Genomic DNA, 18,614 nt, shown 5'->3' on the forward strand with positions numbered 1-18,614 from the left:
TATAGTACGTAGGGCAGTATTATTAGTAATATTCCTGTACATAGGGGCAGTATTATAGTAGTTATATTCTTGTACATAGGAGCAGTATTATAGTAGTTATATTCTTGTACATAGGAGCAGTATTATAGTAGTTATATTCCTGTACATAGGGGCAGTATTATAGTAGTTATATTCTTGTACATAGGGGCAGTATTATAGTAGTTATATTCTTGTACATAGGAGGCAGTATTATAGTAGTTATATTCTTGTACATAGGGGCAGTATTATAGTAGTTATATTCCTGTACATAGGGGCAGTATTATAGTAGTTATATTCTTGTACATAGGGGCAGTATTATAGTAGTTATATTCCTGTACATAGGGGCAGTATTATAGTAGTTATATTCCTGTACATAGGGGCAGTATTATAGTAGTTATATTCTTGTACATAGGAGCAGCATTATAGTAGTTATATTCTTGTACATAGGAGCAGTATTATAGTAGTTATATTCCTGTACATAGGGGCAGTATTATAGTAGTTATATTCTTGTACATAGGAGCAGCATTATAGTAGTTATATTCTTGTACATAGGAGCAGTATTATACTAGTTATATTCTTGTGCATAGGAGCAGTATTATACTAGTTATATTCTTGTACATAGGGGCAGTATTATAGTAGTTATATTCTTGTACATAGGAGCAGTATTATAGTAGTTATATTCTTGTACATAGGAGCAGTATTATAGTAGTTATATTCTTGTACATAGGAGCAGTATTATAGTAGTTATATTCTTGTACATAGGAGCAGTATTATAGTAGTTATATTCTTGTACATAGGAGCAGTATTATAGTAGTTATATTCTTGTACATAGGGGCAGTATTATAGTAGTTATATTCTTGTACATAGGAGCAGTATTATAGTAGTTATATTCTTGTACATAGGAGCAGTATTATAGTAGTTATATTCTTGTACATAGGAGCAGTATTATAGTAGTTATATTCTTGTACATAGGGGCAGCATTATAGTAGTTATATTCTTGTACATAGGAGCAGTATTATACTAGTTATATTCTTGTGCATAGGAGCAGTATTATAGTAGTTATATTCTTGTACATAGGAGCAGTATTATAGTAGTTATATTCTTGTACATAGGGGCAGTATTATAGTAGTTATATTCCTGTACATAGGGGCAGTATTATAGTAGTTATATTCCTGTACATAAGGAGCAGTATTATAGTAGTTATATTCTTGTACATAGGGGCAGTATTATAGTAGTTATATTCTTGTACATAGGGGCAGTATTATAGTAGTTATATTCTTGTACATAGGGGGCAGTATTATAGTAGTTATATTCTTGCACATAGGGGAAAGTATTATAGTAGTTAAATTCCTGTACATAGGAGCAGTATTATAGTAGTTATATTCTTGTACATAGGGGGCAGTATTATAGTAGTTATATTCTTGTACATAGGGGGCAGTATTATAGTAGTTATATTCTTGCACATAGGGGAAAGTATTATAGTAGTTAAATTCCTGTACATAGGAGCAGTATTATAGTAGTTATATTCTTATACATAGGGGCAGTATTATAGTAGTTATATTCTTGTACATAGGGGGCAGTATTATAGTAGTTATATTCTTGCACATAGGGACAGTATTATAGTAGTTATATTCTTGTACATAGGGGCAGTATTATAGTAGTTATATTCTTGTACATAGAAGCAGTATTATAGTAGTTATATATTTGTACATAGGGGTAGTATTATAGTAGTTATATTCTTGCACATAGGGGCAGTATTATAGTAGTTATATTCTTGTACATAGGGGGCAGTATTATAGTAGTTATATTCTTGCACATAGGGACAGTATTATAGTAGTTATATTCTTGTACATAGGGGCAGTATTATAGTAGTTATATTCTTGTACATAGGGGGCAGTATTATAGTAGTTATATTCTTGCACATAGGGGCAGTATTATAGTAATTGTTTTCTTTTACATAGGGCTTCATGCTCCTCAGGTCGTTGCTGTCACTGATAACAAAACAATAATCTATGACCACTGAGGAAATTTGATTAAAGCATTTCCATTAATTGAACCCTTCTTCTTCCTTCATTCATTACCTCCAGCTCATAACCTCAGATTTGTCACTCTGCCTCCACAGTCTGTTGGGATTAATAAACTCATCAGTGCCCCCCACAACATCAGCCGTTCTCTCCCGTAGAACTAAGTCACCCCAATTACAGCTTTGCATCTGTTTGGATGTTACTCCATTACTGGGGCTGTGACGCTATAGCGCGGTGTTATCGGGGGAGATAGGTGTGAGATGAAATTCTGTGTTCCAGGATCCCTAGTGACCAGCCTCCCCCTCCGGAGGATTAGATCCTGGGGAAGCTTTCTTTCCAGCCGTTAATGTATTATCACAACCTCTCCGAGAAATGTGGATTTCAATTACACGCTATTAACGAGGGGTTAGAGGTCTCCGTAAGTAGGCAGAATTGGATTAGTAATGTGCGAGAGGGAAAACGAGCGATCGCTGGAGATAGGAGGCCACTTCCATGCAAATTCAGGAGAGTTTTACCAGATCACCATAATGACCAGATCAGAGCGAAAAATGGGCAGTGATGAAGGGCAGCGAAGATGTGGAGCTGATCTGTGATCCCCCATAGCGATCAGTTATATCTACTCGAGTTCTGTATTTCAGCCGTGCGTCTTCAGAGCGGCATCCCGACCTCCAGCCTGGAAAATAATCTCTTTCATTGCTAAGTGAATTTGCAATTTTCACAGGAAAGGTATGAATGCAGAATACACAAGTTCTGCGGGTGAGGGGCGGCAGTGCATATTTACCAGGTAAAGGTGAGACAAAAATCTGGAGCAGCAAACTCTGCAATTCTGCACCATTAACATTCAGGAAAAAAAAAATTAGAAAAGTTCTAAAAGTTTCCATGGGTGTATTGTATAGTCAGGATCTGGGGAAAGCAACATGAAAATGCTCACAGCGATCCCAACACATCACCCACCGGGATCGGACGTGACGAGGAGCAGGTGCAGCTACTTCCCCTCCCCCACCCTGCGACGTCCAGGGACACTTGTGGCAGGTGTTGCTCAGATACATTTTGGTGCTTGTGCCAAACTCTTTGCCGACGAACAAAGTGGAAAACAAGGGGAAAGTGTGAGATAAGTATACAGTGGGCCATCCGAAGTAATGGCGCCCTCGCTGTAAACTTCTGCAAGCAGCATAAATTTATCGTGATTTACCAAATTATTAACATTTCAGAGTCCCCAGTGGTTGTAAATATTGGAACAGTTGAAAGATAAGGAGTGTGGAAGTTTTATTGTCCTGTGATTGGGGTCTGGTCCAGGGTTGTGATGACCCCACATGGTCTGAGGAGCACACTCCATGGTTCATGTAGAAAGACAAATCCATGAGACACATTAATTCCTGCACTGAGTGTGTCACAGGTTGTCATCAGTTTATGCTCCCAGACTCTCCTGTGTCTCTGAGATTTGAAGTTACCTTTTAAGCCAAGTAATCTCACGTCCATGGTGCTGTGATCTGGGATACAGGTGGATCCATTGTTTTTTCTCTTATTGTGTGGGGATGAGAATTCATCCTTGTTCTAAGCTTTTGCCCTGTCTACCCCACATACAAACCGCCATCTGGACATTTGGTGCATATAATTAAGTACACCCCGTTAGATGTGATGCAGCTGAAAGCACCTGGGATCTCATGGTCCTGATGTGAGTTGAGGATCTTTATCTTGCCCGTGGTCATTATAAATGGCCTGTGTCTTGTGCATAAATATGTGACTCTTCAGATTTTGTGTCATTCTGAGCCTGATGAAGGGGCCTGAGGAGTCACCACAGCTGCAATTTGTTACCATTTTTTCAGTTAGCCATTAAACAGTATCAACCACTGAGGACTCCCAATTCTAAATATTTTGCTACTGGCTAACACAGTGCAAAGACATATGTTTTTCCTGTATTGAGATTTACCAGTATTACTGGAAGCTGATACCCTAAATCTGCTGACATTCTGATAATACGGCCCCCAATAATCCAGAAATCCTGCTGGAGAACAAACCTTTGTGATTCATTCTGGACTATCGGCGTCTGTAATGGTGTAATGGGGTATTCTGCCCTCTGTGCTCTCTGCTATGACAACTGGTGGGGGCCCGGTCTGTCACCCCCTCCCCCCCCCCCTACCCGGGCAAAAACCTGTTACCTACCATTATTTCTTATTTTTAGGGACTCTATAGCGACGGGGTCTGTTCCGCAGGACTGGCGCATAGCAAATGTGGTGCCAATATTCAAAAAGGGCTCTAAAAGTGAACCTGGAAATTATAGGCCAGTAAGTCTAACCTCTATTGTTGGTAAAATATTTGAAGGGTTTCTGAGGGATGTTATTCTGGATTATCTCAATGAGAATAACTGTTTAACTCCATATCAGCATGGGTTTATGAGAAATCGCTCCTGTCAAACCAATCTAATCAGTTTTTATGAAGAGGTAAGCTATAGACTGGACCACGGTGAGTCATTGGACGTGGTATATCTCGATTTTTCCAAAGCGTTTGATACCGTGCCGCACAAGAGGTTGGTACACAAAATGAGAATGCTTGGTCTGGGGGAAAATGTGTGTAAATGGGTTAGTAACTGGCTTAGTGATAGAAAGCAGAGGGTGGTTATAAATGGTATAGTCTCTAACTGGGTCGCTGTGACCAGTGGGGTACCGCAGGGGTCAGTATTGGGACCTGTTCTCTTCAACATATTCATTAATGATCTGGTAGAAGGTTTACACAGTAAAATATCGATATTTGCAGATGATACAAAACTATGTAAAGCAGTTAATACAAGAGAAGATAGTATTCTGCTACAGATGGATCTGGATAAGTTGGAAACTTGGGCTGAAAGGTGGCAGATGAGGTTTAACAATGATAAATGTAAGGTTATACACATGGGAAGAAGGAATCAATATCACCATTACACACTGAACGGGAAACCACTGGGTAAATCTGACAGGGAGAAGGACTTGGGGATCCTAGTTAATGATAAACTTACCTGGAGCAGCCAGGGCCAGGCAGCAGCTGCCAAGGCAAACAGGATCATGGGGTGCATTAAAAGAGGTCTGGATACACATGATGAGAGCATTATACTGCCTCTGTACAAATCCCTAGTTAGACCGCACATGGATTACTGTGTCCAGTTTTGGGCACCGGTGCTCAGGAAGGATATAATGGAACTAGAGAGAGTACAAAGGAGGGCAACAAAATTAATAAAGGGGATGGGAGAACTACAATACCGAGATAGATTAGCGAAATTAGGATTATTTAGTCTAGAAAAAAGACGACTGAGGGGCGATCTAATAACCATGTATAAGTATATAAGGGGACAATACAAATATCTCGCTGAGGATCTGTTTATACCAAGGAAGGTGACGGGCACAAGGGGGCATTCTTTGCGTCTGGAGGAGAGAAGGTTTTTCCACCAACATAGAAGAGGATTCTTTACTGTTAGGGCAGTGAGAATCTGGAATTGCTTGCCTGAGGAGGTGGTGATGGCGAACTCAGTCGAGGGGTTCAAGAGAGGCCTGGATGTCTTCCTGGAGCAGAACAATATTGTATCATACAATTATTAGGTTCTGTAGAAGGACGTAGATCTGGGTATTTATTATGATGGAATATAGGCTGAACTGGATGGACAAATGTCTTTTTTCGGCCTTACTAACTATGTTACTATGTATTGAGTTTATTAATGATAAATGTTTGTGGACATACCCCTTTACTCAGATTCTATGAAAGTGATCAATCATTTGATCTATCTCAATCCTCTATTACCTGTCTACTATCTATCCATTATCTATCATCTATCTATCTATTATCTATCATGTATCTATTATCTATATATTATCTATCTATCATCTATCTATTACCTATCTATCTATTATCTGTCTATTATCTATCTATCTATCTATCATGTATCTATTATATATGTATTATCTATCTATTATCTATATATTATCTATCTATTATCTATCTATCTATCTATTATCTATATATTATCTATCTATTATCTATCTATCTATCTATTATCTATATATTATCTATCTATTATCTATCTCTTTATCTAGATTATCTATGACACATATTCCTTTTCTTTGACATCCATTGATCAGACAGGTGGCCCAATCTCGTGAATTACCTTGTGAAGCTGCCCGCTGGCTGTGCCCAGAAATGCCACCGTGTAGCCGCTGACATTGGCCACTGCCACTGAGGTCAACCCCGGAGCCTTGAAGAGCGCGGTGGCGGACAGAGGGCGATTGATAGCGAGCGGGTGCTGGAGATGAGCCGCTCCACAGTCCTTCTGCTCATCCTGCAGCTGGAAAGAATAGAGAGCAGTGTGAGACAAGGGAAGTGGTCAGAGCCGCGCGGAGGGCACCGGGGGCACCCGGCCGCACAACACACTTATTATAACAGACATTGGCACCATCAGCTCAATCAATTTCATGGAGCCTCCATGAGAACCAAAGACGGAGGCACCCGGGGAGGGGGGGTGGGGTCTGTATATTCAGATCATAAAATACATAGATTTTATCGTTACGTAAATCGCTCATTTCAGCAAAAGGTCAGAGGATCGGGCCATTAACCCTACAGTTGCCAGGGCGCTCGCAACACTTGCCAATGAACATGGGATTTAATAATCAGGGTCTAATTGTTTCTGTCTGGAGTCTCTGGGATAATTACTACAAACTGTTATTTGGGATCGTGCCAAGGCGGCTGACACCCCCACCCCCACCCATCTGCCTCCCACCCCCACCATCCCTCGCCATGCATCCTCCTCAGGGGCACACGCAAATAAAACACAATATAAAAATACTTTTCTAAGCAGAAACACTCCGAAGCAAACTGCTCCCCGGAGCCGCGCGCAGCGATCTGCACGTTCCCTGCGTGCATCATGGCTGAAGACCAAGTGATGGAATGCAGTCAGGGAATGGAAACCATTCCGCCTGAGAGTGCCGCACGGCTCGTCACACTGTACCTCCGCTATATACCTATCGTCTGACAGTGTGCCGCACGGCTCGTCACACTGTACCTCCGCTATATACTTATCGCCTGACAGTGTGCCGCACGGCTCGTCACACTGTACCTCCGCTATATACCTATCGCCTGAGAGTGTGCCGCACGGCTCGTCACACTGTACCTCCGCTATATACCTATCGTCACACTGTACCTCCGCTATATACCTATCGCCTCGCCTGAAAATGTGCCGCACGGCTCGTCACACTGTACCTCCGCTATATACTTATCGCCTGACAGTGTGCCGCACGGCTCGTCACACTGTACCTCCGCTATATACCTATCGTCACACTGTACCTCCGCTATATACCTATCGCCTCGCCTGAAAATGTGCCGCACGGCTCGTCACACTGTACCTCCGCTATATACTTATCGCCTGACAGTGTGCCGCACGGCTCGTCACACTGTACCTCCGCTATATACCTATCATCACACTGTACCTCCGCTATATACCTATCGCCTCGCCTGAAAATGTGCCGCACGGCTCGTCACACTGTACCTCCGCTATATACTTATCGCCTGACAGTGTGCCGCACGGCTCGTCACACTGTACCTCCGCTATATACTTATCGCCTGAGAGTGTGCCGCACGGCTCGTCACACTGTACCTCCGCTATATACCTATCGTCACACTGTACCTCCGCTATATACCTATCGCCTCGCCTGAAAATGTGCCGCACGGCTCGTCACACTGTACCTCCGCTATATACTTATCGCCTGACAGTGTGCCGCACGGCTCGTCACACTGTACCTCCGCTATATACTTATCGCCTGAGAGTGTGCCGCACGGCTCGTCACACTGTACCTCCGCTATATACTTATCGCCTGACAGTGTGCCGCACGGCTCGTCACACTGTACCTCCGCTATATACCTATCGTCTGACAGTGTGCCGCACGGCTCGTCACACTGTACCTCCGCTATATACTTATCGCCTGACAGTGTGCCGCACGGCTCGTCACACTGTACCTCCGCTATATACCTATCGCCTGAGAGTGTGCCGCACGGCTCGTCACACTGTACCTCCGCTATATACCTATCGTCACACTGTACCTCCGCTATATACCTATCGCCTCGCCTGAAAATGTGCCGCACGGCTCGTCACACTGTACCTCCGCTATATACCTATCGTCACACTGTACCTCTGCTATATACTTATCGCCTGAGAGTGTGCCGCACGGCTCGTCACACTGTACCTCCGCTATATACTTATCGTCACACTGTACCTCCGCTATATACCAATTCATTGAAAATGTGCCACACGGCTCGTCACACTGTACCTCCGCTATATACTTATCGCCTGACAGTGTGCCGCACGGCTCGTCACACTGTACCTCCGCTATATACCTATCGTCACACTGTACCTCCGCTATATACCTATTCATTGAAAATGTGCCGCACAGCTCGTCACACTGTACCTCCGCTATATACTTATCGCCTGACAATGTGCCGCACGGCTCGTCACACTGTACCTCCGCTATATACTTACCACCTGACAGTGTGCCGCACGTCTCGTCACACTGTACCTCCGCTATATACTTATCGCCTGACAGTGTGCCGCACGGCTCGTCACACTGTACCTCCTCTATATACCTATTGTCACCCTGTACCTCCAATATACCTATCGCCTGACAATGTGCCGCATGGCTTGTCACACTGTACCTCCGCTATACACACCTATCGCCTGACAATGTGCCGCTCGGCTCGTCACACTGTACCTCCGCTATATACCTATCGCCTGACAATGTGCCGCACGGCTCGTCACACAGTACCTCCGCTATATACCTATCGTCACACTGTACCTCCGCTATATACCTATCGTCACACTGTACCTCCGCTATATACCTATCGTCACACTGTACCTCCGCTATATACCTATCATCACACTGTACCTCCGCTATATACCTAACGCCTGACAGGCCCCAATTGATTATTGATTTGCGCCTTTTTGTCCAGTTTTCTTCTTGATTTGTGCCAAGTTCTCCTTCTAATTTGATTTTTTTAAGCCTATTTTACATGATCTCGCCTGCTTATTTTTTTTCTGATGGCCACGTTTGTTTCCTTGATATTTGCAGCCGATTCATCAATTGTGACTATTTACAAAAAATCTCAAAATTTAGCTTACATTTTTTTTCTGCAAATGCTAAAAAGAGGCGCGAGACATTTTAACGAAACGTGACTTAGGTATAAAATGACTCAAAAAAAAGGACATTTTTGATTTTGCGCAAAACTTATGAATCACACTCCCCAGTTTGGCACAAAAAAAAAAAAAAATCAACATATACATGAACAAACAGAAAAGCGACTGCCCCCCCCCCCCCCATAAATCGGACCCAAAGTATGTTACAATCTTGCAGATTTAATCTTGGTGGCATGCTGGGAGTTGTAGTGAAGGGCAGGTGTAGAAGACTGGCGTATAGATACAGGAGAGTCACGTGACTCCTGATACATTGTTGCAGCATGTTATTTTCTTCCTCTGACCTGTGCCCATGTTTCCCTTCCGCTCTCTGATCTGGATAGACCCTCTCTTCTTTCTCAGCCCTGAGAATCACGCAGACTAAATTTAGAAAATTCCATCGGACTTATGTTGCAGAATTCCCAAGTCCCCAAACACTCATTCTGGATCCTTCGTCTCAGACGGGGGTCAGCGACATTTGTAAAATTACCAAATTGTTTGTTCAGACGCTTCCGACACCAAACTAGAACTTTCTACTAATAAGCACTTAAGATTCCTTTATGTCTCATATTAAGAAGCTGCTGCTGATACATTAGGGGTTGTTGATCTTTTGGGACAATTTTTTTTTTACTTACATAAATTTGGGGCTAAAAATATTTTTTTCAATTGAGTTTCATTGAAAAATTTGCACCATTTTGCTTTTTTCGGGCTCTCTGTTTCCTGCACATTCAACGTTGATGAGGTCTGTGTGATCATAAATCAGCCGAGAGGAGCTCAGCTATAGGCAGACCGTCATAGCGAGCTCACTGATGGATTCTCAGTTAACTCATTCTACAGCCAGCAATAGAACGTGCAGCACAGCGGCTACCGAAGGCAATCCAAGCAAAAAATGTTTAAAAACCTAATTGCAAAAATTATTTTTAGTCAAAATACATATATTTAGGTAAAAAAAGTAACCATTTTGTGTCTGCAGCTCCACTGCAAATGTATGTGTCTCCATCCATATTAACAACCTACAAATAACCCTCTTTAGTCCAATCTTGCAGTTTATGTTCCTTTCTGTAGCCTCTGTAACTTTTACTGACATACATTCAATTCTATATTAGCGAGAAAATGGGAGGTGAAATCAGACTACGCAGACTTTGTTTGTAGTCTGTTACTATGGTGACACATAAACCTGTATAGGAGCTGTAGTTTCGAAACGATAGTACATTTTTAATTAGGATAAATTGAAATGTTGCTTTACTTTTTATGTAAGAATGCAATGTAGCAATAAAAAATGACAAGTGGACATACTCTTTAAATGATGTCACTTAAAGGGACACATCTGTCATATAGTAACTTTAAAGAAGTAAATGCTTTACTTGTTATACTTCGCCTTTAAGGCTGTCTACAACTGCTACTACTATTACCCTAAGAGGCTGTTTTTTCAGTGAAGACCCAGACAGAGATAATCCTGGATCTCACATCCCCGGCTATAGGTTAGTGAGGAATGCCTGCAGTGCTTCCATTGCCTGCCGTGGCGATATGTGTAGGTCTGGCGGCATTATTCCACTGGCCGCACACACTTCCCCACACATTGCGCTCTCCAGGATTTCCAACCACAGATGTTTCCAGTTGTGTGAATAGATCTAGAGTCTATGGAATACAACCCCCCTCATCCTCACAGCTGTTTGCGGTCCTTGCCAGTAAAACAAAGACAGAGGATCGGAGACATCAATGGCGCTCAGACGTGTGCCCGGCGTTCTCTGGCACTGGTCCTTCATATAGGACAAAGGGTTATATCGTCCTACTACAGAAGGGGAGCGCCAAGGGAAGTGCGATGGTCACAGACGGCCGCCATGATGAAGGAAAAGTCCTGACCCCTGCCCTGTATATGGTCCATCTATTTCCCATTGATGCCAGGGCTAATGAGGCCGCAGCTGATGTTCTGCTCTCATCAATGGTTCTCCGGATCTCTGCCCAGTTCTGTTTCCCTCCTGAAATACCATAGTAAATCATCAGGAAGTCTTGGGACTTGATGGACGCAGCCTTGCCGAGTGCCCTGAGGTCATGCCAAATGGCATCTTTCTCCTACATGGATGGATTAGACCTGCCTGCGGGACTGGACTGGTTTGCGTTTGGCCAATATCCTGGTCCATTGGTACAGAACCAACTGTATCCAGTTGGACCGCTCCAGAAGCACCAGTATACCAACGTCCAACCAAGGGGCAACTTACGACCATATAGTCACACGAGTCCAGCCGAAGTGTAGGAGGCCTACGGTGACACTGAACCAACTGAAACAGATCTATCCTGATCCGTTGTACTCGCGCAGCATGCCGACCTAGCTATACCATGGCATTCCATAGTGTCACTCTAAACACATTGTACCCCATCCTTCAGGACTCCACCCAGTCAGACCATAGTGCCACCCTCACCCAGCTGCACCCAGTTAGGCTCAGATAGTTTACTGGACAGGTTGTAGCCAATCTACGATATCCTAATTTAGCTATACCAAGTAAGACCCAGATGGCACCATGTTCAGCTCTACCATTTTTAGATGGTTACCTGGCACAGCTGTCAATCAGATCCAGGTGCCATCCTAATACTGTACCCAACCAGGCTCTGATGGTTCCTTGGTAAAGCTGTAGTCAGTCAGTCCAAGGTGGCACCTGGAACCATCTGTACCCATCCATTCTCAGAGGATTCCCAGGTAAAGCCGAATCATAGCCCTGTAACACCCAAACCCAGCTGTGCCCATCCAACCCAACAGATGGCTACTTGGTAAAGCTGTAGTCAATCAGATCAAGGTGGCATCTGGAACCACCTGTACCGATCCAGACTCAGAAAGTTCACCGGTAAAGTTGAAACATACCCCAGTAGCACCCAAACCCAGCTGTGTCCATCCAGACTCAAATGGCTCCTTGGTAAACTGTTGTCAATCAGATCAAGGTGACACTTGGCCCCATCTGAAAGGTTTCCCTGGTAAAGCTGTAGTCAATCAGATCAAGGTGGCACCTGGACCCATCTAAAAGGTTTCCCTGTTAGGCTCAAGTAAATCAGATCAAGGTGGCACCTGGACCCATCTAAAAGGTTTCCCTAGTAAAGCTGTTGTCAATCAGATCAAGGTGGCACCTGGACCCATCTAAAAGGTTTCCCTAGTAAAGCTGTTGTCAATCAGATCAAGGTGGCACCTGGACCCATCTAAAAGGTTTCCCTGGTAAAGCTGTTGTCAATCAGATCAAGGTGGCACCTGGACCCATCTAAAAGGTTTCCCTGTTAGGCTGAAGTCAATCTGATCAAGGCAGCACCTGGACCCATCCAGACTCAGAACGTTCCCCGGTAAAGCTGTAGTCAAACAGTCCCCAGTGACACACGGCCCCAGATGTGCCCACCCAGGCTCAGATGTTTCCTATGTAAAGCTGCGTTCAATCAGACCCAGGTGGCACCCTGATGCAGCTGTACTCAGCCATAACCTGTTGCTGCCTTGCCGCAGCTGTTCCCAGCAGACCCAGGTGGCACACATCCTCAGCTGCACTGATCTGGGTGGTAAACAGCAGCGGTCTCTGGCAGCTGACACTCAGCAGAATCCATGATCACGGAGCGGATATCAGGCTTTTTATCAGCGCTCATTAGATTAGTGTCAGGAGTGCGGCAGGGAGATGGATCCAGAGAGTGGCGGTTCCAGGCAGGCTGACGCCGCTGTTCACACGTTATCAGGGGCAGATGCTTCACACTCGCACGGATACCTGGCAGCAGAGCTGGCATCTGTCACATCCAACAGGAGATGTCTCACGTTAACCGTAATGGCTCAGATCTCAGCGCCAGTTATCGGGTGACCACAGAACAGCAGCACCATGGACACCTCCATGCTGGGGGTTGTAGTGCACAACACAGTGGCCTGATAACATGCACAGAAGTTGACACAAATGGGTTTGAATGACTACTAAAGGTAACATCCTCACCTGTGACCTGTTTGCTTGTAATCAGTGTGTGCATAAAAGCGGAGTGAGTTTCTGGGATCCAGACAGACTCTTGCATCTTTCATCCAGCCACTGACGTTTCTGGATTGTGAGTCATGGGGAAAGCAAAAGAATTGTCAATGGATCTACGGGAAAAGGTAGTTGAACTGTATAAAACAGGAAAGTGATACAAAAAGATATCCAAGGAATTGATAATGCCAGTCAGCAGCGTTCACACTGTGATTAAGAAATGGAAAATCAGGGGCTCTGTAAAAACAAATCCACGGTCAGGTAGACCAACAAAAATGTCATCCACAACTGCCAGGAAAATTGTTCAGGATGCAAAAAAAAAACCCACAAATAACATCAGCTGAAATACAGGACTCTCTGAAAACTAGCGGTGTGGCTGCATGGTCGAGTCACCAGAAGAAAGCCATTACTGCACAAAAAAAGCCACAAAGTATCTCGCCTACAATACACAAAACAGCACAGACACAAGCCTCAAAACATCTGGAACAAGGTAATTTGGAGTGATAAGACCAAAATTGAACTTTTTGGCCACAACCATAAACATTGCATTTGGAGAAAGGTCAACGAGGCCTATGATGAAAGGAACACCATTCCTACTGTAAAGCATGGAGGTGGATCGCTGATGTTTTGGGGATGTGTGAGCTACAAAGGCAAAGGAAACTTGGTCAAAGTTGAAGGAAAGGTGAATGCAGCACGTTATCAGCAAATACTGGAGGCAAATTTGCACTCATCAGCCCGGAAGCTGCGCATAGGATGTACTTGGAAGTTCCAACATGACAAAGATCCAAAACACAAGGCCAAGTCAACCTGCCATTGGCTACAGCAGAACAAAGTGAAGGTTCTGGAGTGGCCATCTCAGTCTCCTGACCTCAATATCATTGAGCCACTCTGGGGAGATCTCAAGCGCGCAGTTCATGCTAGACAGCCCAGGAATTTACAGGAACTGGAGGATTTTTGCCAAGAAGAGTGGTCAGCCTTACCATCTGAGAAAATAAAGAACCTCATCCACTGCTACCACGAAAGACTTTAAGCAGTCAGAGATGTTAGAGGGGGCAATATACGATATTAAGAAATGGGGTATGTGAACTTTTGATCAGGGTCATTTGGATGTTTTGGGTTGACAATATGATTTAAAAAGAGAAAACACAGTAGTCTGACAATAAATGGCTTCACCCAACCACTAACCACGAGTGGAGAAAACTTTTAGTGTTATCATTCATATTCTCTGAAAAAACGCCAAGAACGCAAAAATTCTGCCGGGGTGTGTAAACTTTTGAGCACAACTGTACATCTGCGGTTGTATATTCTGGCATCATGATACAATGTGAATCTTGCCTTATGGGTTATCCTGAAGCCATGAACAAGGGCCCCACTGATCAGCTTCAGGACGGGGCCCCCAATGCTTTTTTTTTAAGTCTGTCCCCGAAAACAAGAGGTGTAACGAAAGCTCCTGGGCCTGAATGCAAAATCTCTAACCAGGCTCCCAACTACCTTTACTGATGATGTTCTTCTGATAATGGGCCCTGAGGCTCTAGGGCCTGGGGGCAACTGCAGCTGCTGCACCCATTATGGTCACGGAGCAGCTCAATACTAATGTTCCTGCTATTCCCACAGGAAGCGATGGACCCGGGAACCTACGATGCCCATGGGAGTGCACAGGGGCCCCGCACTTATGTAACCCCAAGAGTGGAGGGTTCCTCAGTCCAGTGTTTGTGGCGGTACCAGCTCACTATTGTAATTTTCTGAAATGTCTTTGTCATATTTTCTCTTTAACTGCAACGGGTATCGTATTTTTGATTTTCCATCGCCCCTTGGTATCACTCAGCACTGGAGCCCACCATCCCAGAGCCGCAGAGGGGCTTTCTTACACCCAGGGGTAAAGGTTCAGTTTGCTGCCCTATTAGCACTTTGTCTAAATAATCTGAATACATAGCTTGTTGGCGTCCCCCCGACACAATACCCCAGCTGCCCCCCGGATAAGCCCCCTTATCTTCCTCCCTGGGGGTAGTACGTAGGTACCGGTGCAGCCAGGCCAAGGTTGTCCCACATTTCAGCCAGTAGACGTGGTGCAGCATTTCCTTGTATGATTTCAGCTCCGGCTGCTCGGCTTTGCCCTGTAACCTCACATGGGAACCTGACACTGCGGCCGCCCTTGTCCTGCTCACTTGTGACCGTCATGAGACTGCAACCAGAATCCGATCCTCCTGTTAAGAGAAGTGATCATCGCCGCCGACCACTGCTGCACCCGCACTTGTGTTTTCATAGCATCTGAAGTGGGATTAGGAGGCGCTGACAGCCCGGGATGGAGAGACATGTCTATCCGCATCAAGTGTGCCGCAATACAGTGTCAGAATACCGCACACTACGAAAGTGCGCAGGGCGCCATCCGCATCGCAGTAACCCCCTCACTGCCAAACTGGGCAGAAAATACAAGGTCCACATTGGTCCCCTTAACCTTAACCCCTTAGTCACGGAGCCAAATGTATTAAATCTGACCAGTGTCACTTTATGTGGTAATAACTCTGGAACGCTTCAACAAATCCCAGTGATTTTGAGACTGATTTTTTTGTGACACATTATACTTTATGATAATGGTAAATTTAGGTCAATATGTTTTGTGTTTATTTATAAAAAATATCAGAAATTGAGAAACATTTCAAAAAATTAGCAATTTTCAAACTTTGAATGATTATCCCTTTAATCCAGATAGTCATACCACAGCAAAACATTAATAAATAACATTTCCCACATGTCGGCTTTACATCAGCACTATTTGCAAAATGTTCTTTTATTTTGTTAGCATTTTAGAAGGTTTAAAAATGTAGCAATATTTTTTCATTTTTTTCAATAAAATTTACAAAATGTATTTTTTTAGGGACTTATCCATGTTTGAAGTAATGCTACTTGATCTCATCTCCAATCTTACTCTTTATGTCAATACTGAATGAAGGACACTTGTTAAGTATAAAAAGAGGTTACATGCCTCTAAACAGGCAGAGAGAGAGACAGCTATAGATTCTGCCAAGACATTCAAACATACAGGGGATCCTACAGGACTGCTGAAAATTCATCTTGGATCCGTCACGAGAGACACAGATCTATCATCTTATAGGAAAAAACCTAGAGGACCTCGGCCCCGGTTGGAAGAATATAAATCTGCTCCATTGACCATCGCTGGACCATGGTTACGTTTGGAGAAAACCAGGATTGGGACCCGCTGGTCTCCTGGCTCCATGGAGATGTTGGGAGAAGCCAGGTTGTGACCCTTGGGTCAACTGGCCTTGTACCTCAATGGACTGTCATCTCCCTAAGCTTGTCGTTACCTCATCTCTGTGTGTGCCACAGGTGGGGTAGTAGACCCTGGAAGCTCTGAAGTAACAGCTGCCATTATCCCAGCGAGTCAGCGGAAGGGTGAGACTCTGTAAAGTGCACCATATTGGGTATTGTGCTGGGACTGTTCTACGTGTTATCTGCCTGTTTGGGGGTTCAATAAAGTATAGCCACACTGTATTACCCTCACCCTATGTTGTCTGAGTAGCGTTTTGCCCATATTAAAGGAAGTGCGGGCGTTCGGCAGGACAATCTCTGGTCCATGCGGTTTCGACTAGTGGACCGCCCCGCCGACCCTCCGAGTCACCACATCTGGGTTTTTCTTTTTATTGCTTTGGTCTCCAGGTATTGCCCTCAATTGCTTTGGTCTATGAGTTTTTGCCTCTATTGCTTTGGTCTCCGGGTTTTTGCTTCTACTACTTTGGTCTTGGGGATTTTCCCTCTATTGCTTTTGTCTCGGGGTTTTTTTTCCTTTTATTTCTTTGGTCTCGGGGTTTGCAGCCACAGTCCTTTCATAAACTCATAACTCTTTTCCCATTAATAAAAATCTCAGAGAGGTTTGAGGTCACGATCTACAGAAAGTGCCGAGTACATGGAAACTCCAGTGGTTTTGTTTTTTACTGACGTGCGGAGATTTTCTCACTGTTAGTAGATGTTCGGTTACAGTGATCTATGAACTCGTCATCTTACTATTAGAGATATAATCGCTGGTCACGTCATAAGGTTTCTGCAGAAGCAATGACAATAGATCGTCCTCCAGATACAATAGTGCGAGCCAAGGGGGCACAGAGTCAGCTCAGCAGAACTTATCATATATGTGATGGGCTTGGATACCGCAGCTTAGTAGACTATATCTCACATGATAGGATTAGATACACAGCTCAGCTAGGATTGGTTACATTCGCATAGCAGATAGGATCACACAGGACAGGATTAGATACAACGCCCAGGATACTGTTCTACACTCGATAGGATTATATGCACAGCTCAGCACACAGTATCACACATGATAGGATTAGATACACAGCTCAGCAAACAGTATCACACAGGAGAGGATTAGATACCTGGCTCAGCAGACAGTATCACACATGATAGGATTAGATACACGGCTCAGCAGACAGTATCACACATGATAGGATTAGATACCCGGCTCAGCATACAATATCACACATGATAGGATTAGATACCCGGCTCAGCATACAATATCACACAGGATAGGATTGGATACACGGCTCAGCATACAATATCACACATGATAGGATTAGATACACGGCTCAGCAGACAGTATCACACATGATAGGATTAGATACACGGCTCAGCAGACAGTATCACACAGGATAGGATTAGATACCCGGCTCAGCAGACAGTATCACACATGATAGGATTAGATACACGGCTCAGCAGACAGTATCACACATGATAGGATTAGATACCCGGCTCAGCAGACAGTATCACACATGATAAGATTAGATACACGGCTCAGCAGACAGTATCACACATGATAGGATTAGATACACGGCTCAGCAGACAGTATCACACAGGATAGGATTAGATACCCGGCTCAGCAGACAGTATCACACATGATAGGATTAGATACACGGCTCAGCAGACAGTATCACACAGGATAGGATTAGATACCTGGCTCAGCAGACAGTATCACACATGATAGGATTAGATACACGGCTCAGCAGACAGTATCACACAGGATAGGATTAGATACCTGGCTCAGCAGACAGTATCACACATGATAGGATTAGATACACGGCTCAGCAGACAGTATCACACATGATAGGATTAGATACACGGCTCAGCAGACAGTATCACACATGATAGGATTAGATACACGGCTCAGCAGACAGTATCACACAGGATAGGATTAGATACACGGCTCAGCAGACAGTATCACACAGGATAGGATTAGATACACGGCTCAGCAGACAGTATCACACATGATAGGATTAGATACACAGCTCAGCAGACAGTATCACACAGCATAGGCTTAGATACAGCAACACACTGTTTTTGTAGATTATTTTTGGATGGTGGAGGACCCGCTGGTGGAGTTAATGCTGTTAATAAGCCACAGAC

At 44.1% G+C, this 18,614-nt stretch overlaps 1 protein-coding gene across 2 annotated transcripts in view; it reads right to left on the reverse strand.

Moving 5' to 3' along the window:
* PLXND1 (plexin D1) overlaps positions 1–18,614 on the reverse strand; it is a 104,164-nt gene that overhangs the window by 52,362 nt on the left and 33,188 nt on the right. For both annotated transcript variants that reach the window (XM_069736235.1, XM_069736234.1), the window contains exon 2: positions 6,175–6,351. In XM_069736235.1, the coding sequence (XP_069592336.1) occupies positions 6,175–6,351 (177 nt within the window). The remainder of the gene's footprint in view (positions 1–6,174; positions 6,352–18,614) is intronic.

This window comes from Ranitomeya imitator, chromosome 8, assembly GCF_032444005.1.
Source record: "Ranitomeya imitator isolate aRanImi1 chromosome 8, aRanImi1.pri, whole genome shotgun sequence".
NCBI classification, from domain to species: domain Eukaryota; kingdom Metazoa; phylum Chordata; class Amphibia; order Anura; family Dendrobatidae; genus Ranitomeya; species Ranitomeya imitator.